General features: G+C 41.6%; 1 protein-coding gene across 8 annotated transcripts in view; it reads left to right on the top strand.

Moving 5' to 3' along the window:
• The first annotated feature begins 151 nt into the window (after positions 1–151).
• GRIA2 (glutamate ionotropic receptor AMPA type subunit 2) overlaps positions 152–27,950 on the top strand; it is a 233,140-nt gene continuing 205,341 nt past the window's right edge. For 7 of the 8 annotated variants that reach the window (XR_006390560.1, XR_006390561.1, XM_044300096.1 and 4 more), the window contains exons 1-2: positions 152–427; positions 2,580–2,720. Coding sequence is in view for 5 of the 8 variants with exons in the window: in XM_044300096.1 (XP_044156031.1) it covers positions 316–427; positions 2,580–2,720 (253 nt within the window). In the remaining 3 variants the exon portion in view is untranslated. Of the gene's footprint in view, positions 428–2,579; positions 2,721–27,950 lie in introns of those variants that run through there. The other variant, XM_044300133.1, reaches the window with a different exon arrangement.

Below are 27,950 nucleotides of genomic sequence, written 5' to 3'. Positions count from 1 at the left end.
TGAGCCGCTCGGGTCGCCGTCCGTGGTGCTGAAGCGTCGCCGGGGTCCAGCACACGGATAGTGGGCGCTGTGAGACCAGAGCTAGCTGCTCCGGAAGGAAGAGAGCTGGTGCTCGCCCCCGCCGCGCGCTCCCGCCCGCCAGCCTCTTCTCTCCCTGGGAGCCAGCTCTGAACAATACTGAGACACAGGGCGCACATCTGCATCCAGGAGCCTCCATCTTCTAGACTCCGGCAGCCCCCCGCTTTATTCGGATTGTCAGAAGCATGCAGCGGCTCTAGATCGCACTGCAACCCGCACGGGAAGCTCTTCTCTCGGATGCTTTACATTTTCATCTTGGAAATGCACAAGATTATGTCTGTTTCTGTCTTCCTGGTTCCTGTGCTGTGGGGGCTGATCACTGGAGTCTATTCCAACGGCATACAAATAGGTAAGAGCAAGCCTACAGACTGCAGCATCTGCTAGATCTCCTGCACAGCAGCTGGATCCCAGGACTGCAGCCGCACTGCGAGAGATCCATCTGCCCCTACAGATCATCTAAGGATCCATCTTCCTACATCACATATGCAGTATAGAACAAGTGGATCGCATAGATCACAGCAGCTCAGAAGGATCCATCCTCACACATAGCTTATATGTAATATACAGTAGATCACAGCAGCTCAGAAGGATCCATCCTCACACATAGCTTATATGTAATATACAGTAGATCACAGCAGCTCAGAAGGATCCATCCTCACACATAGCTTATATGTAATATACAGTAGATCACAGCAGCTCAGAAGGATCCATCTTCACATAGCTTATATGTAATATACAGTATATCACATAGACCACAGCAGCTCAGAAGGATCCATCTTCACATAGCTTATATGTAATATACAGTAGATCACATAGACCACAGCAGCTCAGAAGGATCCATCCTCACATAGCTTATATGTAATATACATTAAATCACAGCAGCTCAGAAGGATCCATCATCACATTGCTTATATGTAATATACAGTAAATCACAGCAGCTCAGAAGGATCCATCATCACATTGCTTATATGTAATATACAGTAGATCACATAGATCACAGCAGCTCAGAAGGATCCATCCTCACTTATCTTATATGTAATTTTCAGTAGACCACAGCAGCTCAGAAGGATCCATCCTCACATAGCTTATATGTAATATACAGTAGATCACATAGATCACAACAGCTCCGAAGGATCCATCTTCCTATATTTTATTTATAGCAAGTAGATGGCATTGATCACAACAGATCTGAAGGATCCATCCTCCCATAGCTTATATGTAATACATAGTTGATCACATTGATCAGAACAGCTCAGGATCCATTCTCCCATAGCCTATATGTAATATATAACCAGTAGATCACAATGATCGTAGTAGCTCTGAAGGCTCCATCCCCCCATAAACCATATGTAATATATAGTAGATCGCATTGCTCTCAGCAGCTCAGGATCCATCCTCCCATAGCTTATATGTATTATATAACAAGTAGATCACATTGATTAGAGCAGCTCGGGATTCTTCCTCCCATAACTTATATGTAATATATAACAAGTAGATCACATTGATTAGAGCAGCTCAGGATCCATCCTCCCTTAGCTTATAGGTAATATATAGTAGATCACATTGATCAGAAAAGCTCAGGATCCATCCTGCCATAGCTTGTATGTAATATATAACAAGTAGATCACATTGATCAGAAAAGCTCAGGATCCATCCTCCCATAGCTTGTATGTAATATATAGTAGATCACATTGATCAGAGCAGCTCAGGATCCATCCTCCCATAACTTGTATGTAATATATAGTAGATCACATTGATCAGAGCAGCTCAGGATCCATCCTCCCATAGCTTATAGGTAGTATATAGTAGATCACATTGATCAGAGCAGCTCAGGATCCATCCTCCCATAGCTTGTATGTAATATATAGTAGATCACATTGATCAGAGCAGCTCAGGATCCATCCTCCCATAGCTTGTATGTAATATATAGTAGATCACATTAATCAGAGCAGCTCAGGATCCATCCTCCCATAGCTTATAGGTAATATATAGTAGATCACATTGATCAGAGCAGCTCAGGATCCATCCTCCCATAGCTTATATGTAATATATAGTAGATCACATTGATCAGAGCAGCTCAGGATCCATCCTCCCATAGCTTATAGGTAGTATATAGTAGATCACATTGATCAGAGCAGCTCAGGATCCATCCTCCCATAGCTTGTATGTAATATATAGTAGATCACATTGATCAGAGCAGCTCAGGATCCATCCTCCCATAGCTTGTATGTAATATATAGTAGATCACATTAATCAGAGCAGCTCAGGATCCATCCTCCCATAGCTTATATGTAATATATAGTAGATCACATTGATCAGAGCAGCTCAGGATCAATCCTCCCATAGCTTATATGTAATATATAACCAGTATATTATATTGATGATATCGGCTAGCAGGAGATGCCTCTTTATTACTGATGATAATCCTCTATAGGTAACCTTGCTTTCTCTTCTGTGTACTGTTCTGAGATATAACCTTCTGTTATGTCATCTCTTTCCAGGAGGGTTGTTTCCAAGGGGTGCAGATCAGGAATACAGTGCATTTCGGGTAGGGATGGTTATCTTTTCCACTTCAGAGTTTAGGCTGACGCCCCATATCGACAATCTGGAGGTAGCTAACAGCTTCGCTGTAACCAATGCTTGTGAGTAATGCATTTTCCTTATCCTTATTATAAATGATGCATCTACGTGTACCGTATGGGTGACAGGTCACCTACCTATTCCACTGCTTTACACCCCACCATGGCCACCAGTGGTGCTCGGCATGGAACAGGTAACCAGGGGACCTGTTGCAGCCTCAGTGCATTCCTCTACATGCGTCCACATAGCACAAGCCCCTACAAATCCCATACTGCAAGGCAGCTGCTCATATGTGCTCTCCGCGCCAAGAGGACCCCAATAAGCCATCCCTGATAACAGCAGTGAGAGGCAAATGGGGCATCTGTGCAGATGCAGAGTGATGATCAGCCATTTTCCTCACAGTAATATCTCCATATTAGAATGGGTACTGCTCATCCACTCAGCTAGCCTTATGGCAAATGCATCATCAGGACCTGCGGTCCCTGGGAAGTGTCTTGTTACTTCAGCCTCCTGTAGTCTCAGCACATAAACTGTTCTATTAATGGGGACTGATTGATCGCCGCTCCGGATAATCCCATTGATTAGCAATTCCAAACAAATTCATTTCCGAGTTGAGTAACATTTTTTATGAATGTGTGTGAGCTGTCTGAGACACTTGGTATATTGGTGGTTCCCATCATCCATACATGAAATTCATTTAATATATGACAGATAGATAATAGATAGATAGATAGATAGATACAAGATATATAGATAGATTGATATATGATAAATAGATAATAGATAGATAAATGATGGATGGATAGATAGATAGATAGATAGATTTGATATGGATAGATAATAGATAGACGATAGATAGATAATAGATAGATATATAGATGATAGATAGATAATAGATAGATAGATAAATGATAGATATATAGATGATAAATAGATAAACGATAGATATATATACTTATATATATATATATATATATATATATATAGATAGATAGGGTAGATACATAGATAGATACATAATAGATAGATAAAAGATAGATACAAGATAGATATATAGATTGATAGATAAATAGATGATAAATAGATAATAGATAGATGATAGATCGATAAATGATAGATAGATAGATAATTAGATACTAGATAGATAGATATGGTAGATAATTAGATAATATATAGATATATAAGTAGATAGATTATACGTATGTTACATAAAACAAGCCGTTCCTGCATGCAGGCCCCATGCCGTGTACTGGTGCAGTGCCACATGCTGCCCCGATGGAAGGGGTTCATTCTAATTAAGCACACTCCCTATAGGTATAAGATCTGCTCAGTCATTAGCAATGCAGTGATTTGTAGACCACAGAAGATCTGATCCAGGACATGCTGTACACTGGGCTCACTACCCAACCATATCTGGAGAGCTGCACCCGGCTGCTAGCAGTGCAGGCATCCCTGCCATGATGACATGGGGCTGCTGATTCATCCATTAGCAGCCTGTAGTGAAGGTCCAGTGATACTGAGGACAAGGGAGGATGCATCACAATACAGGAGCTGGTGTCCCTGTCCTCACTATTTATGGACACACTTGATGGCTACATGTAATCCCTGCGCTCATTATTATACAATATCCATCTGTGCATGCACATATGAACCCTGCGGGTGTGAGGTGCCCCCTCCCTGCCTGTGTGGAGCCTGGCATCTCTCCTGCAGTCCAGTACGCTGCTGCTCAGCACCGGAAATGAAGGCTTCTTGTCTTCGCGCTGTGTGGTTTCCGCTCAGCATCCTGTCCTCTTTACAGTTCTGTGCTCCATGTCCACTGGGCTGCCAGCCACTCACATACTGGAGGATATGAGGATGCTGCTCGTATACTATCTCTGCCAGCAATGCATGTACTGGATGATGATGCAAGCATAAAGCCATAGATGTCATAGAAATGTTCCCCAACCTCTGTCACTTGCTGTCATGCAAAAACTCATTAGTGGTAATTAATTGGTTAACATTGGGAGCTGTCATGTTGGGATGTTTTAGTGCGGTTTTATCAGACATTATGAACAAAGTGGTTTTGATCTCATCATCGTGTGTGTCCGGCAGCACAAATGATCGGGTTTTCCATCATGTCTATGGCCAGCTTATAGTATATGTTAAACATCTCAAACATTTATGGAAAACAGTCCCACCTATGGGATCCTCAGCTAAAAGCAGAGTCGGACTCCAGTGAGCCCTGTTCCTGGATTCTTGGGCACTGCGGTCTCCATAGAGCTCAGTGGAGACATAAACATGACCCTGTAAGGTCTATGAAAGTTATAGAATTAGTGGAATTCCTATAAATGTTTAGGAAATTTAAGGAAGACCTATTGTTGATGCAGACCCGTCACATCCTCTCAGAGCTGCGATGACCCCAGGTTTATTTTTTATTTTTACTTCTACCTTGTCCTCTTTTGCCCACAATCGGTACTGTTAGCTTTGGTGCCCGATATTAGTGAATTCTCAAGTGGGTGGTCTCCACTCCTTTTCAGAATAAATGGCTGATCCGCCGTTCCTTTGACACTGGGCAGTGGTGACCTCCCAGTTGACAGTTCAGTAGTATCAGGCAACTCGACTAACAGAACCAGATAGAATGCTAAAAGGAAAAGGAAAAAAACAAGTCAGCAAAGATGTGTCTGAAAGGGTATGCAGCCAGTTATAGGTCTGTTAGGACGTGGCAGGTCCTTCTCAAAGGGACTTCATCACCTTACCCGAACACCGTTACGTGCAGTACTACCCCTGACTCCAAACCACTAGGTTATATGTCCATCCTCACGCCTGTTCCCATGCTGTGTGCCTGCATACCGGCTCTAGACCAGTGTTTCCCAACCAGTGTGCCTCCAGCTGTTGCAAAACTACAACTCCCAGAATGCATGGACAGCCTTTGGCTGTGCGGGCATGCTGGGAGTTGTAGTTTTGCAACAGCTGGAGGCACACTGGTTGGGAAACACTGCTCTAGACAACACTGAGAGGATTTATCCTGGAGTCCTCTCCATTATGTGCTCGTGCTCATGAGTCCTTTCAGTGTAGTCCAGTGCCGATTTGCAGACACACAACAGGAGTGAGTATGGACATATAACCTAGTGATCAGGAGCCAGAGGCAGAAGTACTATTCAAGTAGTACTGCACTTGATAGGGCTCAGAGGAGGTGACATATTCCCTTTACGTTAACCGATTAGGTGCCCTAATGAAGCTAAGCTAGTAGGGGATATGTCATCTACTGATTGGCCCACAAAATTTTTGGTCAGGGATCGGTAGGGTGCGTGCAGTATTCTAATTGGCAGTCATCTGATTGGTTGAGAGGAGTCATGCAGTCCTCATAGTGAGACAATCCAACCGTTAATGAACACTCAGATCAATAATCTGTGTATCCAGGGTGACAAAACACTAACGACGAGTGAGAAGCGGAATAGCGGGTGCAGTGTTAATGGTTTCAGTGTTTCCCAAAGCAGCCAATGAGATTCATGCTTTTAATGTTTGAGAAAAAGATTAAAAATTAAAGAAGTTATCTGATTAGATAGTCCAAGAATTTAACAATTAGGGCAGGGGTGTGCTTCTTAGTGTCTACTAGATTGTATTTAAGGGACTTTGCTAATGATTTATTCCCATGGCTTACAATTACTGGTCACTTGTGATCAAGAGAAACTACTGAGCAATGAGAAGTGCTCTATGAAGGCCACCTCAGTGAATGACCACATGGTGCGTTCATGGGCCTTGCTGCGGTCAAAAACCAATTGGGCCGCAGCTGCCTCTTAGATAACTAGTGAAGACTGCACCATACACTGTTATAGCCAATCTGCATTGTTAATGGCGGCACGGCACCTTCAATACCTGTGCAACCGTTAACGATGAAGATCAGCTATATGGTGCGGTCTTCTTTAGTTAAATAAGAGGAAGCTGCGACTGCAGCATGGCCGCACCCCAACTGCCCCACGACCGCCCGGTGTGGTCGTACCCTAACTCTTGGCTGATTGCTTGAAGATATTTTTCTTGCACGGAGGCCTTCTAGGTCTTCCCCTAACTTAGAGTGATGCAAATGTGAATTTTTTTTCTATACCCAGGAAAATCAGAATTGCTCAATGTACATGTAGAGCCTAAATGGGTTTAAATCAACCTGATTCTGAACTGTGCGTGAGAGGCGTACGGTATATTAAACTCCCTTCACATGACACCATCCAGTTTTGTTTTTGGCCTTCAATATTAGGCTCCCAGACAGAGCCGCGTTGAGCTTCGGTGAATGCAGCCTCATGCTGCTCTTGGCAAATCCTTTTGGCGGTATGTGGTTTTGCCATCATAAGTCAATGTTTGTTTCTGTGGCTACATTTATATTTATTTTCTTCTCTGTTATTTGTGAGAAGTCCTATCAAGATGGGGAAGGGTTACTGGTACTTTAAAATGTCTGCTCTATGGTCACTGCTCAATCTCACCTATGTCAGAACGTCTGCTCTAGTAGAGACCACTATTTCAGAAGTTGCACATCTTCACTTTGGTGTTACTTTATGCTCACGCTATCAAGTTTTACACAGATGAACAAAAGGTTATATACAAAAACAATGCAATCATGTTTAAAACTGAATAAATAACTTAAAAGGGTTTTCCAATATTTTTTCTCTAACTTTCTCAGAACTCTAAAGGCTTTGTAAAAAAAAAAAAATTGGAAAAAATTAAAAGTAACTTAATTGTCCAGCAGGTCTTCGCCGCTGCTTCTTTATGTGTCTTTACTGACATCTAGTATGTCAGTAAAGTTTGTAAATAAAGGGGTTTTCTGAGTAGGAAGCAATATAAAAGAAATAGAAAAAACCTACTCACCTTTTAAATGTTCCGCCAGTCTGGACTCCGATCCCTACTGGGCCTGAAGAAGCCACATACCGTTAATGGTTCACCAGGCTCAGTAGTCACATGCTTTTCATTTACATGTGAACAGTGATTGGCCCATGACCATTGCAGAAACAGTGAGCATCAGAGCGACACAGACCACAGCGGCCATGTAAAGATATATATATTTGTTAGATTAAATTTTTACACTCACATAGTCTTAAAGGGGTATTTTTGGTTTATGAAGTTATCCCCTATCCACAGGGTTCCCTGTTCTCTAATAGTTATCCTCTATACAGCGGATAGGGGATATCTTCACATAACTGGAATACCCCTTTAAAGTGCACCAGATTTATCCCACTGATGCTAGATGATAAATCTGTCACACTGTCTAGTCTAAGTTTATGCCACCTATTAGTTGGCTTGGGTTTGCTCCAAAAATGTGCCAAACTGTGAGAATCCACGCCTCCTTGTTGGACAAGGGTTAGAAAAGTGTCCAAAACACTTGATAAATGCAGAATGAAGCATGTATGCCAGTTTTTTTTTTATTCAACTTGCACCAAAAAACTGCCATCATTTCAATAGCAAATCTGAATACCTACAAAAAGACACCAGAGTCTTTATGTCTCAAATATAAAAAAAGAGTCTTTATTCAACGATTTTATATAATAAAACATGATGAGCAGAGATGTAAAACCACAATAAAAGAAAGTGCGGTTCCCCTGAGGGTTAGTTATAGGCAATAACAATTAATTTGTCTGATATGTCATGAGCAATACATTGCTAAAATGTAATAAAGTGCAAGTGCCAGGACATATTAGTATAGTCACCTATTTGTGGAACAAAAAACTAACTCCTACATAAACTAGTGACCACTAAATAGCAAAGTAGCTACATACCCATCAAAGCGCAATACCCTCAGGAAAACTGCACACCCCAACGCACATTTCGGCGAAGCCTTCCTCTGGGGGCCCTGACATTAGTTATACTAGGCATGTCAAAGCATTATTTTAAATAAGCACTATATTAAAAGCCAAATGGTAATACATTTTAATATGGTTTTCTTCTATTAATACTCATTGTGGTTTAGCAGTATCTGTTACATTTGAGAGTACCATATTTTTCGCCTTATACGACACACCTGCCCATAAGACGCACCTAAGTTTTAGAGGAGGAAAATAAGAAAAAAATTATATTTTTCACCCAGTGCTCTTCTGGCTGTTTCTGACGCGTGCTGTGCTGTGACCCGAGGCCGCAGAGGGCCAATGTCCTCATGCTGTTTGCGGTCACAACACAGAGCCGACAGAAGAAGACCAGGAAGTGGTGAGTACAGAGCCCATGCATTCACCGCTTCCCAGACCTCCTGTACTAATGAGGACTTTCATAATGGAAGCACTCGTTAGTATTCACTCCGTAAGACGCACTCACATTTTCCCCCCATTTTGGGGGGGAAAAAGTGCATCTAATGGGACGAAAAATACGGTAGCTTGCATAAGTTTGGAGACCTCTGTATCATACTATAGCTTGTCAGTTTTTAATTCTGCCTGTTGTATAGAATGGTAACACTCACTTAAAAAGCCGTGAGATTCTAATTTTGGGATATTTTTATATGGTTTTACATTTGTACTTGGGTTTTTCATACCCTGCAGGTTGATATTTTAATGGATTACTTCTGCAACCTATAAACGGTTTAATACAGGGTGAGTCAAAAGTCTCAGGACACTCTTTTATTTCATAAACGAAAGGGAAAATGAAATATCTGAATACCCCAGCAAGTAATGGGTGACGGGGCCTATCTTTTAGGCTATGTCCAGAACATGGCTGCCATCTTGAAAGCTGCCATATTGGATCAAGGGCAAATTTTTCCAAAGGGGAGGTCATGTAGCATATCAAAGAAGATCATAATTTTCTCAGAAATCAATTGCCACAATCAGCGTCGCAGTATCTCTTGTGGTTCAAACGTTATCAACACAGAAAGTTCAAAAGTTCAAAGTTCTGTGTTCAGTACCAGGGACAACACATTGAACACGTAAAATAGCTGTGCATGTTCCATTCCTGGTTGTTGCAACTTTCTATGTTGATAACTTTTTAAGAAGATATTGCAAATCTGATTGTGGCAATCGATTTCTGAGAAAGTTCTGGTCTTCTTTGATATGCTACCTGACCCCTTCTGCACTGGAAAAATTTGCTCTTGATCCAAAATGGCGGCTTTCAAGATGGCAGTCATGTTCCAAACATAGTCTAAAAGATAGACCCCCCTCACCCATTACTTGGTGGAGTGATATTTGAGTTTATCTTTTGTTTCTGGAATAAAAGGGTATCCTGAGACTTTTGACTTACCCTGTAGTCTAGGTAAGCCTTGACTAGATGTTATTAGTAAGCAACCAATTCCACAAGACTGTAATATGGCCATGTTTCAGGGCTTGCAACACTTGAATTCCCTGAGTTTTTATGCCAGAACATTGACACATAAAGACCCAGTGGGTCTACAATATAGACCTATAGGAACTCTATTTAATGACGTATGTGCCTCCATGATAATATCTGTGATATAGCATACAGTTCAGTATGCCACTCTGCTATCATGTAAAGTCCGAGGCACAGATAGGTACAGTATGGGTCCAATACAAGTTATGGGTGCCATATTGCAGATCTTTACAATAAGTATTGTAACTAGTTTACACCTACTGGTTCATGCACTGATTCTTTCCTGTGGTATAGCTTGTTCCATAGCTAGATGTAGCTACATTAAAGAGGGCCTATAACATCTCCTGACATGTATGTTTTAGGGTACTTTCACACTTGCGTTGTTTGATTCCAGCAGGCAGTTCCGTTGCCTTATCAGGATCCTGATCAGTCTGAAAAATGCCTGATCAGTCAGAAAAATGCATTGCAATACTGGATCAGTTTTTCCGGTTTCATCCGGCAAAATGGATCCAGTATTTATTTTTTTCAGATTTTTAAAGGTCTGCGCATGCGCAGACCAGAATACTGGATCCGTCAATGTGGCAATTTGGGTCTCACATGGACAGCACTGACTGGCGAACGTCAGACTGTGCAGGGGCACCCCCCAACTGGTAACACCCAGCTGAACATTTATTCATGAACTTCACAAAAGAATAATAAAGAAATGGCACAACATAGAGTCATAATAAAGAATGCTTGAGAACTGGCAGGAGACGTGACACGTCCTCTTTAAATAATCATCCAGTGTCTTACGTTATATTTAGCTATGACTGATGTTTGGAAAGCTACTAATTCAGAACACTTTGGTTGTAAAGGTTATTATTTGCTCTGCACATATCAGTCTATGGGGAAGACATTGATTGGCAGCTCGTTGGCTTAATACACACATGATAAACATATCTTTTAAATAAGAAAATGAAATGAGACTAGAGATGGAGAAAAATCTCATTAAACAGCGGTAGAATGGTATGGAGAAGATAATGATGTGTATTGTACAATGCTGTGATTTTTCGCCTTCATTTGTCCAGGAACGCAGAGACGTGTCTACTTTTTGTGAATACAGTTTGAAACTTTCGAATTTAAATCATACATTGTAATATACCTTCATGGAATAGATTTCAAAGTTTGGCAAACACTGAAGAAATGACGCTTCTTACAGGACAGTGTAAAGATTCAGTCATTTGAATAAAGCTGGTTTCACACAAACACAATATGGCTGCATTTTAGGTCCATAATATAGTTGCGATGCCAACTGAATAGAGGGTCTGGATGTTTTATGCCTGTAATAAGACACCTTAAAAACAGCAGCTGTAAACTCAGATTTGTCATGAATTTCACAAAATTCCAAAGTCCGAAGTTTTGGTGTTTCAATTCAGATGAATCGTGCAAAACGGCGCCCGTCATTTTTTCTTTTAAAATGCAGAACCCTAGTGAGGGAAACCAGGCAGGGAAGATGAAGATGGAGCATTACACTACCCCAGCTGGGTCCCCGGCCATCGGGAATACTCACAATGCTCTGTCGGTCAGGCAGGAGGATATTGACTGGTCTGTCAGGCTGTGTGCTGGCTCTGATACACACCATTAGCACCAGTGTGAGCTCAGTCATGTCTCTGACAGACACCAATTAGACACACAAGCCAGCCATTTTACGGTCTTGCAGTTATAGTGAAGAAGATATATTTAGTTAGATAGATTTGAATTATTAGGTAGAAAGCCAAGTTTTATCATTAGGGACAGGATAGGGAGAGTTAGTGTTGTGTGCCTTACAGTCAGGACTGGTGGAGCTCTTTACAAATCACATCCCTATTTGTTTTCATGTGCAGGAGCCAGCTTTTTTTCCCCCAAAAAACTGTTGCAATTTTTCTACAGTTTATACATGCGCATTAGGTGTATTTTAGTGCATGAACAGCAGCATTACGGAATATTTTTTGTTGCACCCAGGAAACATCCAGTTGGGCTTTTTGCTGTTTTCTAAAAAGCTATTGCAATTTTATCTACTATATATAAGTGCACAAGTAATCATATTTCACTTCATCAGTAGCAGTGTATAGTTTGGTTGCACTCAGGGGACATCCAATTGGGCCTTTTGCTGTTTCCCAAAAACCTGTTGCAATTCTTCTACAGTTTATAAGGGAACAAATGATCTTATTTTACTGTGTCAATAGAAATGTGTAGTTTGGTTGCACTCAAGGGACATCCAATTGGGCCTGTATTACTATCATAAGTGCATAAATTGCATAAATAGCAGTGTATTGTTTGGTCGCACTCAGAGGAATTGCAGTGGGTCCTGTATTTTTATTGACCCGCTTCCTACACGTATATACTGTATGTCATGTCACTGTATGTAATGTCATTTTTTAATACTGTTGATGAGGGAATAAAATCTTTCAGTCTTTCTCATGGGCAGGCCCCTTCTGACTTCAGGTCCTGTATCAGCTGCTTCCCCTGCATCCACTGTAGCTACGCCCCTGACAATTATTGTATTCTAGAGAGTCAACAAGATTGTACTCTATATTTTAGTTGCACCCAGGGGACGTCCTGTTGTGTCGGTGTTTTTTTCCCCAAAAACCTGTCGCAATTTTTCTACAGTTTATACCTGTACAAATAACTTAAATAAGTGTATTGTTTAGCACAAGCCTCTACCAACGTGTGTTTAAACACCGGCTGGCATCTTCCCAGAATAAGGAACAATTTTTGGAGAATTTAAAATTTTTTAAAAGCATGACAAATTTGACCATGTGGTGTGTGTTTTTAAAAAGGCTGTTTGTTAATACCGTCAACCATGCATTTACCCATCGCTGTATATGTCAGTGTCAATCTGACATTAATTACTATTGCTGTCTTTGTGTTAAAAAGCTTGAAAGGGGGAGAGAGAACAATAAAAAAAAAAAAAAAAAAATAGAGAAAGATGAGAGAAAAAATTCCTAGTCCTAGAAGACTTAAGAGTGTCATACACCAATTTCCAGGCCAAATGGAGAGCTATTGATTTGGGTAGATTTGATTCAGAGTTATTTTCTGACAAATTTGTTAGAATTGGACCCAAAACAAATTTCAAGCAATTCACTTATCTCTAGTTAGAAGGCCATATATCTTCTCTTAGGACCAGGTACGCAAAAACCACATCTGAGGTATCCCTATCTCCAACCATACTACAGCCTCCCAGCAGGTCCATCTGGGGCTTTTTTGAACTCACCATTGAGTTCACCATTACAACCTCCTCTAGCAGAGAGTTCGATGGTCTCACTGCTCATACATTCTTTAATAACATGTCCATAGAGTGGTGTTATTATCTTCTCTTTCCTTATGAAGAACGCCTTCTTCACTGTAGTATTTAGCTTTTTATGCAGATGACCAAGGTGCACCATTGCATGCAGGGTCTAACGTCACTACAAAGCAGAGTCATAGATCACCTAGTCCTCTATAATAAAATCCCTCTGTGCCTGAGATGTGTCTGTACGTGTGTGCCAATGTTAAATGCGTATGCGCAGCACGCCGGCCAATAGAATGGCAGCGCACCACACAGCCGCCTGGACCTCCCACATCAGCGCGCCGCACTGCCGCTCCGGAGATAGCCGAGATGTTACCAGTGGTAAAGGGGGCGGAGCTCAGCAGTGAAGAAAAGAAGTGGTGCTGAAAGACCTGGGATGACACTACAGTCATGTGACATGAGGGGCGGAGCTGAGCAGTACGAGGCTTTATCACAGGCGGTGCAGGTGGAGCAGCAGGTAGACGGCGGGTTCTGCTCTGCGGGTTCTTAGCTCAGTGTGAGTGGGAGACACCGGAAGTGGGTGTGTAGTGCTGATCTCTGCCCGGTCCCTGCTGTGTGTTCTCTGCCCCTGTATACAGAGAATATATATATATATATATATATATATATATATACAGCCCTCGCTGGCTGTAGCCCCCAGGATACATTCACACCGGCCCCTGTATACAGAGTATATATATATACACAGCCCTCGCTGGCTGTGGCCCCCAGGATACATTCACACCGAGGATATATATATATACAGTCCTGATCAAAAGTTTAAGACCACTTGAAAAATGGCAAAAAATCATATTTAGCATGGCTCGATCTTAACAAGGTTCCAAGTAGAGCTTCAACATGCAACAAGAAGAAATGGGAGTGAGAATTTTTTTTGAGCATTCAATTTAATGAAAACAACAAATAAACTGAAACAGGCTGATCAAAAGTTTAGGACCACACATCCAAAAATAAAAAATAAACCCCCCCCAAAACAGAAATCCAACTTCCAAACTCAGTAATGAGCAGCTCCGCCGTTATTGTTTATCACTTCCAAAATTCGTTTTGGCATGCTTGATGCAAGCATTTCCATGAGGTGAGTGGGAACATTTCTCCAAGTGGTGAAGACAGCCGCTCCATTGTTCCACTGAAGAAAAAAGCACCCCAGACCATTATGGCGCCCCCTCCACTGTGGCGCGTAGAAAACATCTCAGGTGGGATCTGCTTGTCATGCCAGTAATGTTGGAAACCATCAGGACCATCACATTTTTTCACATCAGAGAATAAAACTTTCTTCCACCTTTGAATGTCCCACGTTTGGTGCTCTCTTGCAAAGTCCAAACGAGCAGCTCTGTGGCGTTCAAGGAGACGAGGTCTTTGAAGATGTTTTTTGTTTTTGAAGCCCTTCAGTCTCAGATGCCGTCTGATGGTTATGGGGCTGCAGTCAGCACCAGTAACGGCCTTAATTTGGGTCGAGAATCGTCCAGTGTCTTGACGGACAGCCAATTGGATCCTCCGGCTGAGGACATTTTTTGGGGTCTTCCACTTGACTTTTTTGTTCCATAACCCTCAGGATCATTTAAGAAATTCCAAATGACTGTCTTACTGCGTCCCACCTCAGCAGCGATGGCGTGCTGTGAGAGACCCTGCTTATGCAGTTCAACAACCCGACCACGTTTAAAAAGGGAGAGTTTTTTTGCCTTTGCCATCACAACGTGTGACTACCTGACAGAAAATGAATCCACATTTTTGCACAGATTTGGCCTTTTAAAGGTATGTGGTCCTAAACTTTTGATCAGCTGATCAGCTGAAAAACAGCCTGTTTCAGTTTATTTGTTGTTTTCATTAAATTAAATGCTCAAAAAATGTTTTGTCTCACTCCCATTTCTTCTTGTGGCATGTTGAAGCTCTACTTGGAACCTTTTTAAGATCCAGCCATGCTAAATTTTGATCAAGACTGAATCTATAATAATAAAAGCCCTGTGTGCCTGCACTGTGTCCGTGCGCCGATCTAAGTGCGCATGCGCGGAGCGCCGGCCAATCGGCACACATGCACGGACACCACGTGCACCGCTCATACCTGCGCGCCCGGCGTGTAGAGTTGTCCATAAATAAAGGGTCACGTAACTTGGGGGGAGGGGGCTGTGTGTCACTGCCAGGGCCCTCCCAGTACCCGACTCTGGAGCTAATGATCTCTCCTGCTCGCTGCAGTCTCTTTGGGAGTGGCGGTGAGAGGCTACATCTAGCCCTCTGTGCCGTCCTCTGTCATGCCGAGCTGCAGGCAGCTGACACAGGGAAACAATAGTGCAACTTCCCTGCCCCCTTCCTCCCCCCATTACTCTGACTACATCTGTACACTCCGGCCATGACAGAGAGAGCTAGAGAGGGGGCTACAGGGGATATATTATAGAGATGGAGGGGGATACAGGGATGCAGGATGATAGGGGTTATAGTCACACTGTCCTAATGTATACAATGTCCTATACTATACACAGGGCTTTTATTATTATAAATACTATAACCCCCATCATCCTGCAGGGTCAGCTCCAGGTATTACAGTAGTGCTGTATATATAAATATATATATATATATATATATATATATACACAGCACTACTGTAATACCTGGGGCTGACCCTGCAGGATGATGGGGGTTGTAGTCACACTGACCTCATGTATACAATGTCCTATGCTACATATCCTACCTAATAAAAGCCCTGCGTGCCTGCGCTGTATCCGTGCTTGTGTGCCGATTTGCTAAGTATAGACACCGCCTGCACCGCCCATACCTGCGCGCCCGGCGTGTAGAGCTGTCCGCCACTTGCCACCATTCACAGTGCCAGCAATCTCAGCCATCAGCAAGTGCCACCAGTCACAGTGCCAGCATTCTCATCCACCAGTCAGTGCTAGCAGTCTCAGCCACCAGTCAGTGCCACCAGTCACAGTGCCAGCATTCTCATCCACCAGTCAGTGCTAGCAGTCTCAGCCACCAGTCGCTGCCAGCAGTCTTAGCACCACCAGTCAGTGCCAGCCGTCTCAGCCATCAGTCAGTGCCACCAGTCACAGTGCCAGCAGTCTCAGTCACAGCCAACAGTCTCGGCCACCAGCCACAACCACCAGTCAGTGCCAGTCCCTTTTAATATAGACTGTTCCTACTAATGTTTATGCACTACTGTTCTAGCGCCGGTTATTGTAACGGGCTTAATGTCTAGTTAGTTCTATAAAGAACTGCAGTCCATCCATTATACAACGCAGCAGTATTCCTTTATATGGATGATGGAGTAGAGCTTTGACTTTATGCAGGTACTTATTAGACTAAGCAAGAAGAACCCTTGAGATCTAGCTACTGAGATCCTAGAGTGTGGTGTAGGGTAAATCCACGCTGACCCTGTCGCATATAGAATTTACTTTCCCTCTACCTATTCTTCTCATCACAGCACACCCACCTTACTAAATGAGTCCTAATGTGTCTGTATAACCACTGTACATTAGGATGGGAAGTACTTTGTCCATATCTGCTTCCTTCCCCATGCTGCTAAATATTGTATACTGATGTATTATACTGATGTAACCTCTCTACCCACTACAGCTGCATCCAATGTACTTAGGCAGAATTATAGGTAATCCTCAACATTTTTACCTGTTGCACCTCGCAGTATAACTCAGGTAACCATAGGGAGTTATGGTGATCTAAGTTTGGTTGACCACAACATTGGGGGTTTTAGATGTTTGGCTGTATTATGGCAGTGTGAAACGGGCCTATTGCATACAACCTGGCTATGTTAGTGCAGAAAAAGGGTGGGAAAACGTTCTTGTACTGCCGATAATATCATTCACAACTAGCACTGGGAATATCAAAGCAGAAGCCACTGTTCTTCCTTTTTGTATGTGCTTGTTTCATACACGAGGCCCATTGTATTATACAGACCTTTCAAGGCAGTTCTAAACATAATGTGGAATTCTCCTCATTTAGAATAATTCACTGCAATACACCTGCACTTCTTATTCTCTTAGGAGCCTAATAAGAACAAATATGCATGAAGTTAGCTCATTACACATGCAGATGTATTCTATAAAAGCATTAATAAACCCTTTATGTTTTGTCTTTAGCATTTATTGGACTACATTGGCCATAAATAATGATATTACAACCCATAACAATGCTTTACTTTTTACTCAAAAAAATAGATTCTGAATTGAAATCTTATTTTTAACTTGCTTGTATTCTAATGTACACAAAGTTATGAAAAATGGTCATATACAGGGAGTGCAGAATTATTAGGCAAGTTGTATTTTTGAGGATTAATTTTATTATTGAACAACAACCATGTTCTCAATGAACCCAAAAAACTCATTAATATCAAAGCTGAATATTTTTGGAAGTAGTTTTTAGTTTGTTTTTAGTTTTAGCTATTTTAGGGGGATATCTGTGTGTGCAAGTGACTATTACTGTACATAATTATTAGGCAACTTAACAAAAAACAAATATATACCCATTTCAATTATTTATTTTTACCAGTGAAACCAATATAACATCTCAACATTCACAAATATACATTTCTGACATTCAAAAACAAAACAAAAACAAATCAGTGACCAATATAGCCACCTTTCTTTGCAAGGACACTCAAAAGCCTGCCATCCATGGATTCTGTCAGTGTTTTGATCTGTTCACCATCAACATTGCGTGCAGCAGCAACCACAGCCTCCCAGACACTGTTCAGAGAGGTGTACTGTTTTCCCTCCTTGTAAATCTCACATTTGATGATGGACCACAGGTTCTCAATGGGGTTCAGATCAGGTGAACAAGGAGGCCATGTCATTAGATTTTCTTCTTTTATACCCTTTCTTGCCAGCCACGCTGTGGAGTACTTGGACGCGTGTGATGGAGCATTGTCCTGCATGAAAATCATGTTTTTCTTACTTTGCAGACTTCTTCCTGTACCACTGCTTGAAGAAGGTGTCTTCCAGAAACTGGCAGTAGGACTGGGAGTTGAGCTTGACTCCATCCTCAACCCAAAAAGGCCCCACAAGCTCATCTTTGATGATACCAGCCCAAACCAGTACTCCACCTCCACCTTGCTGGTGTCTGAGTCGGACTGGAGCTCTCTGCCCTTTACCAATCCAGCCACGGCCCATCTGGCCCATCAAGACTCACTCTCATTTCATCAGTCCATAAAACCTTAGAAAAATCAGTCTTGAGATATTTCTTGGCCCAGTATTGACGTTTCAGCTTGTGTGTCTTGTTCAGTGGTGGTCGTCTTTCAGCCTTTCTTACCTTGGCCATGTCTCTGAGTATTGCACACCTTGTGCTTTTGGGCACTCCAGTGATGTTGCAAGCTCTGAAATATGGCCAAACTGGTGGCAAGTGGCATCTTGGCAGCTGCACGCTTGACTTTTCTCAGTTCATGGGCAGTTATTTTGCGCCTTGGTTTTTCCACACGCTTCTTGCGACCCTGTTGACTATTTTGAATGAAACGCTTGATTGTTCGATGATCACGCTTCAGAAGCTTTGCAATTTTAAGAGTGCTGCATCCCTCTGCAAGATATCTCACTATTTTTGACTTTTCTGAGCCTGTCAAGTCCTTCTTTTGACCCATTTTGCCAAAGGAAAGGAAGTTGCCTAATAATTATGCACACCTGATATAGGGTGTTGATGTCATTAGACCACACCCCTTCTCATTACAGAGATGCACATCACCTAATATGCTTAATTGGTAGTAGGCTTTCGAGCCTATACAGCTTGGAGTAAGACAACATGCATAAAGAGGATGATGTGGTCAAAATACTCATTTGCCTAATAATTCTGCACGTAGTGTACATTAATGAATGCAAAATATTTAAGCATTTTCATATTTAATATTATCATGATTCTATCAGAATTTCGTAAACAAGCTATACCTAGTAACCTCCTCCGAATAAATAAGTGCGGTACATTCTTTCAGTTAGAATGCATTCAGCTATACTATAGTCCACACTAGCGATTTTTCTTTTACATCTTTATTCTTTAACTGATTCATTCACTGGTTCAAAGGATAGATTATTAGTTCCAATTTGTGACCAAGATATGGGTGGACCACACAAAGGTCCATGCACATTGGAATGACTGCACTGCACACATGGAGGGCCGTATGCTGCTGCCATTTGGGTGCCACGTGCAGATTTTCCTTTAGGAGTATACAGTATGGCATGCAGCATGCCAAGACTTCTCCAGAAGACCCTCAAACAATCCATAAAGAAAAATCATGTGTGCTTCAATATAAAATCAGAGGCACATGGAGGTATAGCAGACATTAAGTCTATAGGGTGCCACGTAGATCTGTGTCTTTATATGAATCGACTTAAAGTCTTACTAAAATCTTTCTGAAATAGAGGTTTAGGACATAATATAATATTATATCATATATAATAATATGTATAATTATTGTATAATGTGGAATTTAAACATATTTGCCCACATTTATGAATATTAGTGCACCTTGTTGTACATTGTGAAAAAAATTGGCTCAATTTGGCACTTTTTTTTTTTTCACAATTTACTGCATGTAGTTTTAGAAAAGTCCACTGAGCCGAGCTGCCCGCTGGGGGAGATTTACAAATTTTGTAGACAGCCTTAACTTAGGCTGTCTGCACCTGCACCACCTTTATCGCAGTGGCTCTGGTTGGATGGTGAATTTAGTGCGTGCTTAGACACTTTATACCAAGTATTGGCTGGCTTGCTTTGCAAAAAAGATGAAAACTTGTTTCTCACCAAGCTGTAAACATCAAAGACGAATCAAGACTACTTAAAATTGCCCTGTGCAAATCCAGAGGTCAGCAGTAATTCACCATAGATATACATAAAACTTAACTTTTAATCTAGATAACACTAAAAGTCATCCCAAGAAAAATATCAGTGGATGAATAATGTGCACGTAGACCAAGAAAGTAAATGAAGAGAAATGTTGTCTTATCAACACCAGTTGTCACAGGTCCTAATCCAAAGCATAGGCAGAGGGCACCTTAATGTGCTCAAATGGTCAAGCTGGTTTACACTGACGTTGTGTAACTTGCTTGTATCATGGACCTTGTGCCTTGAGGTTTCTGTCCAGTTCTATCTGGTTCTGGAAATCATCTGGTGGTTGAAGGTGGTCAGAATTAATTTCTTCTTTGCTTTTCAGATGAGGTTCCCTGTGGAAAATGACCTAAAATATCCCTATTAACACCTTATTGAGGGAGGGAAGTGGCTAGTAGTCTCTAATGAGCCTATCCACAGAACACCCGCCCTGAGAAGGGTGACCTTCTGGAACCTCGCCCTGTTCTGTGGATCTATACCCTAATACACAGTAATCCGGCCCAATATGCCATGTTTTTGTCTTAATGTTGATAGACTCCTCAGGGGACTTAAAATTAGGGGTTAAAGACTGAGGCAAGTTAGCTGGGTATAAAGATAAACATAAAGGAGCGGAAGGAGTTTACAACCTTGGTCCACCTTAGACACCAAGGTCTCAGAGACTCTGAGGGACTGTCACTGGTCTCACATTAGTATATGTTGGTCAGTGGGTCCCATCCCCAAAAAAAAATTTTTTTATAAATTAAGGTTATTCTGAATAACCCAAATTTTTGATTAAAAGGGTTTTACATGACTACAGTTTAAACTGCCCTAATGGCAGTTTAAACTGTAGTCATGTAAAACCCTTTTAATCAAAAATTTTAGTTATTCAGAATAACCTTTGCTTGCAAATTATAGGCCATTTAAAGAAAAAATAAAAATAGAAAACTTTAACCATAGTACTAGACTTGGAGAAAAGGGTAAATGCAAGAAAATGGAAAGAAAAATGAATTTTTATTATTTTAAATTAACAAGAATTTTAACTAACAAGTAGGCTAGGTAATTCTCTTGAAACACACGTGACCTCTTAAAGTGTCTGTAGACGTTCAGTTAAAGAAACACTAATGCACTGTGCTGTGTCTTGCGCAGGAACTGAAGTGGGTTGGCGAGACACGTGGACACACACTGAGGTTCTTTAAATACCAGTGTGATGCTTCATCCTCTTATGGCCTGTGTTAGGCATTATAATAACAATATCAGTTTTGTTTGTAGTGTTTCTTTATGTATCGTGAAGCTCCTATATGCTCTCCTCACATCTAATTTTTGGGCAAACATGGATTCAACTGGTGTATGATTGCTTTGCCTTATTAACTCTGGACTCCATGATTACAGTTATTGAGATCAATTCGGGATTTAGATAGATAAGATAGATAGATAAATAGATAGGAGCCAATGAGGCAACACAGTTGATTTCTTAGATGTGAGGGGCCTCTTTTCCTTTCCTATGACTCTCTAGTCAATCCTTCACCTAATTGATCAAAATCTATTGCTAACTTTGAGGCCAGGGAACCTTGGTACCCTTATTATAGTGGTGTGGCCCCTACAATGAGCCTATAGGGCTGGACCAGTAATAAGTCCACTCTTGATAAAATGCTGATGTGAGTGAACAAATCAAGATAACGAGGTTAACATTTTTGCTGTTATTAATGGCAGACCTGGATGGGTCAGGGAATTCTTTCCTCACTGCTGGATGGTTATTGTAATGCATCCTGCATTGTGTCCAAATCAAAAGGAAGAGTATGTTTTATTTCTAAGTAGGCAAGATTCTTGAGCAAGCTCCCCTGGGATTGGCAGTGCATATTTAGGAAAGAGATACTAGTTCAGCTGTTCTTTGCTGAGGTTGCAAGGTGATTTGACACATCCTTCAAAGTGGCAAAGATCAATTACCATCTATGCTGGTTCTCTTTTTACACCAATTTGGTGAATTCTCTCTCAGACAAAAAGAGAAAAATAGGTGCTTTATTTGTTAAGTACTCCCATTTGAATGCTTGAAGGCAGTTCACTAGGTAAATATAGGCACCCACAAACATTTGTGCAGGATTTTTTATATTTTTTTGCAGTATACATAAATATTATTCGTTAGAAGGATTGGTAAAATGTAGATGCTAGATGTTGAGCATACAGTGGCATGCAAAAGTTTGGGCGCCTCTGGTCAAAATTACTGTTAAGCAAGTTGAAGAGAAAATGATCTCCAAAAGTTAAAGATTTTAAGCAAAAACATTGATTTTATTTTCATCTTTTATATTTTCATAATAACAAAAAGGAAAAGGGCCCGAAGCAGCACTCTGCCTCATTAGCACCTAGTAGCACCCCCTATGGCAAGTATCACAGCTTATAAACACTTTTTGTAGCCAGCCAAGAGTCTTTCAATTCTTGTTTGAGGGATTTTTATCCGTTCTTTCTTGCAAAAGTCTTCCAGTTCTGTGAGATTCCCGGGCTGTCTTGCATGCCCTGCTCTTTTGAGGTCTGTCCACAGATTTTTAATGATGTTCACATCAGAGACTGCAAGAGCCATGGGAAAACCTTCAGCGTGCTCCTTTTGGGATTTTGAGGTGTGTTTAGGATCATTATTTGTAGACACCATCCTCTTTTCAACTTTTTAACAGTTGGTGTTATGTTTGCTTCCAGAATTTGCTGAGATTTCATTGAATCCATTCATTCCTCTACCTGTGAAATGTTCCCTATGCTATTGACTGCAACACAACCCCAAAGCTTGATTGATCCACCCCATGCTTGATGGTTGGAGAGGTGTTCTTTTCATGAAATTCTGAGTCCTTTTCTCCAAACATACCTTTGCTCATTGTGGCCATAAAATTATATTTTAATCTAATCAGTCCACAGGACCTGTTTCGAAAAAATGCATCAGACTTGTTAAGATATTCTTTTTCAAACTTCTGACTTTTAATTTTGTGGTGAGGACCCAAGAGAGACTTCTGATGACTCTTCCATGAAGGCCATATTTGTGCAGGTGTTGCTGACATTTATTGCAGACTGCTGGTAATCCATTTACAACCTTCTAGAAGGAATAATGGCACAACATAGAGCCATAAGAACAGATGCTCCAGAATTGTTATTACATGGAAATGCAAGTAGTTCCTAAACCAGACATGTCAGGAGAGGTGACAGGTCTTCCTTAATGCACCATTTCAATTCTTTAGTTACAAGTTAGGCTACTTTCACACTAGCATTCGATCGGATCCGTTCTGAACGGATCCGATCATAATAATGCAGACGGAGGCTCCGTTCAGAACGGATCCGTCTGCATTATTTTAGCATATAAAAGCTAAGTGTGAAAATAGCCTAGTACGGATCCGTCCAGACTTTCAATGTAAAGTCAATGGGGGACGGATCCGCCTGAAGATTGAGCCATATTGTGGGATCTTCAAACGGATCCGTCCCTATTGACTTACATTGTAAGTCTGGACGGATCCGCACGCCTCCGCACGGCCAGGCGGACACCCGAACGCTGCAAGCAGCGTTCAGCTGTCCGCCTGGCCGTGCGGAGGCGAGCGGAGCGGAGGCTGAACGCCGCCAGACTGATGCAGTCTGAGCGGATCCGCTCCATTCAGACTGCATCAGGGCTGGACGGCTGCGTTCGGGTCCGCTTGTGAGCCCCTTCAAACGGAGCTCACGAGCGGACCGACGAACGCTAGTGTGAAAGGAGCCTTAGCTGCAAATAATTTTCACCTATGCAAACTGAATGAAAAAAATGCCAGCCACATTTTATTGTAGTTTCTGATTCCGTTTTTGAGATAAATACGGAAGTGGATACAAACGAGAGGCAAAGTGTCAATTTCCTTTATTATACTACTTCCTTTTGATCTACCCCTGACTTTGGTTAAACAAAGAACTGCCCCAAAAGGCTGCCTATTTTCTCAGCTTCCTGGAAAAATATAATCTGCCTGCCTGGACAGCTTATATCAGCCCTGTACACACTTTAAAAGAAAAGTTACCAGCCAACCCCTGGTAAAGGGTTGTCTCACTTCAGCAAATGACATTTATTATGTAAGGAAAGTTAATACAAGGCACTTACTAATGTGTTGTGATTGTCCATATTGCTTCCTCTGCTGGCTTGATTCATTTTTCCATCACATTATAAACAGCTTGTATCCAGGGGTTGCGACCACCCTGTAATGCAGCAGCGGTGGTCGTGCTTACATATTATAGGAAAAAGTGCTGGCCTCTTTGGTGGCTGGGACCATGGGAGTCCACATAGGCGCACATTTGCAGCAGCTCCCGTTCCGGCCACTTCATATCTGCGCCGCAGCGGTGGCCGTAACTCCTGGATACGAGAAGTGTATAATGTGATGGAAAAAATACGTCAAAGGAGGCAATATGGATAATGACAATACATTAGTAAGGGCCTTGTATTATCTTTCTCTACATGCTAAATGCCATTTGCTGAAGTGAGACAATCCCTTTAATGTCTTCATATTATTTTACTACAGTGTGAGTTTATTGAACACAATTTCAGTTCTAGATACAGGTTTAGCACAGGTACCAAATTGCTCACAGATACAATTCTTCCTTGTGCCCATCCTTTTGCTGTCACCTGAGAGAAGTAAAGTAAAAATATTCTGAAAGCCACAAAATGTATGGAGCGTCAAACCATCACTCCGTTCAGAAATCGTGGGCAGCATGCTACATATCAGGCAATGTGAATTTGATTTGCATAGCTGAACCTATAGAATTAGACATATATTATCAGTCATCTTTCTTTATAATCTCTCTTATGGGAATCCCCAAAAAACACAGACATTTGATATATATTATTAAAGAGGTTATCCGGGGAAAAATAATGATGACTTATCCTCAGGATAATAACCACAAAGAAAGTGATGGCATCTCCAATCCAACAAGGTTTATTCACTCATGGTGCATGAGACGGTACAAACGGTCCAGGTACAGCAACGTTTTGGCTACATAGTAGCCTTTTTCAAGCTATGTAGCCGAAACATTGCTGTACCTGGATCGTTTGTACTGTCTCATGCACCATCTGTGAATAAACCTTGTTGGATTGGAGATGCCATCGCTTTCTTTTTGGTTATTATCGTATTGACCCCCATGAATCTGGGGCTTTGGATTGGCTGATGCATTCCTGAAATTCCACATTAACCCTTTCATGACCAAGGGTCATTGATGCCCCAGTGTCCAGGTCAAAATTTACAAATCTGACATGTGTCACTTTATGTGGTAATAGCTTTGGAATGCTTTTACTTATCCAAGCCATTCTGAGATTGTTTTCTCGTGACACATTGTACTTCATGATAGTCATATATTTGAGTCAATATATTTCACCTTTATTTATGAAAAAATCCCAAATTTACCAAAAAGTTTTAAAAATTCCCAATTTTCCAAATTTCAATTTCTCTGCTTCTAAAACAGAAAGTGATACCTAATACAATATTTATTACTTAACATTCCCCATATGTCTACTTTATGCTGGCATCATTTTGGAAATGTAATTTTATTTTTTTAGGACGTTAGAAGGCCTAGAAGTTTAGAAGTAATTCTTACAATTTTTAAGAAAATTTCCAAAACCCACTTTTTAAGGACCAGTTCAGGTCTGAAGTCCCTTTGTGGGGCTTACATAGTGGAAACCCCCATAAATGACCCCATTGTAGAAACTACACCCCTCAAGTTACTCGAAACTGATTTTACAAACTTTGTTAACCCTTTAGGCGTTCCACAAGAATTAAAGGAAAATGGAGATGAAATTTCTAAATTTCACTTTTTTGGCAGATTTTCCATTTTATAATTTGTTTTTCTTTAACACATTGAGAGTTAACAGCCAAACAAAACTCAATATTTATTATCCTGATTCCGCGGTTTACATAAACACCCCACATGTGGTCGTAAACTGTTGTACGGGCACACGGCAGGGCGCAGAAGGAAATAAATGCCATACGGTTTTTGGAAGGCAGATTGTGCTGGATTGGTTTTCTGAACGCCATATGTTTTTTATTTTTCTGCCGATCATCTTGTGCAGGGGCTCGTTTTTTGCAGAAAGTGTTGAGGTTTTTATTGGTACCATTTTTGGGTACATAGGATTTTTTGATCATTCCTTATTACACTTTATGGGGCAAGGTGATCCAAAAATTGGCTGTTTTGGAACAGTTTTCATTTATTTATTTTTACAGCGTTCATCTGAGGAGTTAGGTCATGTGATAGTTTTATAGAGAAGATCGTTACGGACGTGGCAATACCTAATATGTATACTTTTTCTTATTTATTTAAGTTTTACACAATAATAGCATTTCTGAAACCAAAAAAATGATGTTTTAGTGTCTCTATAGTCTGAGAGCCATAGATTTTTTATTTTTTGGGCGATTGTCTTAAATAGGGTATCATTTTTTGCGGGACGGGTTTACGGTTTGATTGGTACTATTTTGGGGGTCATAAGCCTTTTTGATCGCTTGCTGTTGCACTTTTTGTGATGTAAGGTGACAAAAATAGCTTTTTTTGGCACAGTTTTTTTTATTTTATTTTTATGGTGTTTATCGGACGGGGTCTATCATGTGATATATTTATAGAGGCGGTCGTTACGGACGCGCTGACACCTAATATGTGTATTTTATTTTATTTTTTCATTTTTTTATAGGAAAAGGCAATTTATTTGTTTAATTTACATTTTTATTTATTTATTTACTTATTTTCTCTTTTATTATTTTCACTTTTTTTTATCAGTTCCCTCTTGGATCTTCAAGATCCAGTGGGGCTGATAGTTGTACTATACTTTGCAATGCTCTTGTATTCCAAAGTATAATACTTCCAGATGTCCTGTAGGTGGCAGCACTGGACACCTTTCCATGGCAACAGGACGCTTTTGCAAAGCGTCCGGTTGCCATGGCAACCATCGGGTGCTGCAATCACAGCGCTGCAGCCCCGATGGTGGAGAGAGGGAGCTCCCTCCCTCTGTTAACCTCATGGATGCCGCAACCGCGGCATCTATGGGGTTACAGGAGAGTGTCAGCATAGAGCTGACACTCTCTGCTGATGGCGGCGGCTCAGTAATGGAGCCGCCGCCATCGCACACAGCAGGGGGATCGGAGGGCAGCGCTGGAAAGGTGGGGGGGGATCGGGGGTCTACAAAATGACTGCATGGGTAGGGGGGGATCGGGGAGGCTACAAAATGACTGGAGGGGGCGGGGAGGGGGCGGACCACATCTCGGCAGCTAGTAGGAGTTGAGCTGCAGGCGGCACAAGGGGGGGCACAGACACAGATCAGAGGCACAGATCGGCAGGGGGGGGGGGGTGTATTACTCGAGGACACATTACCTGATTTCATGCTCTGGTCTGCAGATCGCAGATCAGAGCATGAAACCGGCATTTTAACACTGCCGCGATCCGATTGGTTAGTCTGCACAGACTAACCAATCGGATCGATTGCCGGCAAGGGGCCACTCTGATTGGTCCCTTGCCGGCATTACTGCACTGTATGCTGTCCGTGACAGCATACAGGGCAGGGGCAGAAGCTTTAATCCAAGCGCTTTGCAGCGCTTGGATTAAAGAGCTGCCAGAACGTTTATATACGTGGTAGCTGCACGGGGTATGTGCAGCTATCACGTATATATACAGATTGCAGTCGTGAAAGGGTTAAGGAACTATTGTGCTGCTCTATATAACACAGTATTTATCCTCAGGATAAGTCATTATTATCACATCAGCGGGGATACAAGTCACACCACCCCCACTGATCAGCTATTTCGGGGAGCCGCTGCTACGTCCGGAGCTCTGATGAGCGATGCAGGCTTCCTGCAGCTTTCCAAGGACAGCGCTGCACATTGTATAGTGGCAGTGCTTGGTACTGCAGCTCAGCCCCTTTGACTTGAATGATGCTGAGCTGCAACTAGGCCATGTGATCAATGCACAG

This window comes from Bufo gargarizans, chromosome 1 (genome assembly GCF_014858855.1).
Source record: "Bufo gargarizans isolate SCDJY-AF-19 chromosome 1, ASM1485885v1, whole genome shotgun sequence".
NCBI lineage: Eukaryota > Metazoa > Chordata > Amphibia > Anura > Bufonidae > Bufo > Bufo gargarizans.
This window is presented reverse-complemented; position numbering and strand designations above follow the sequence as displayed.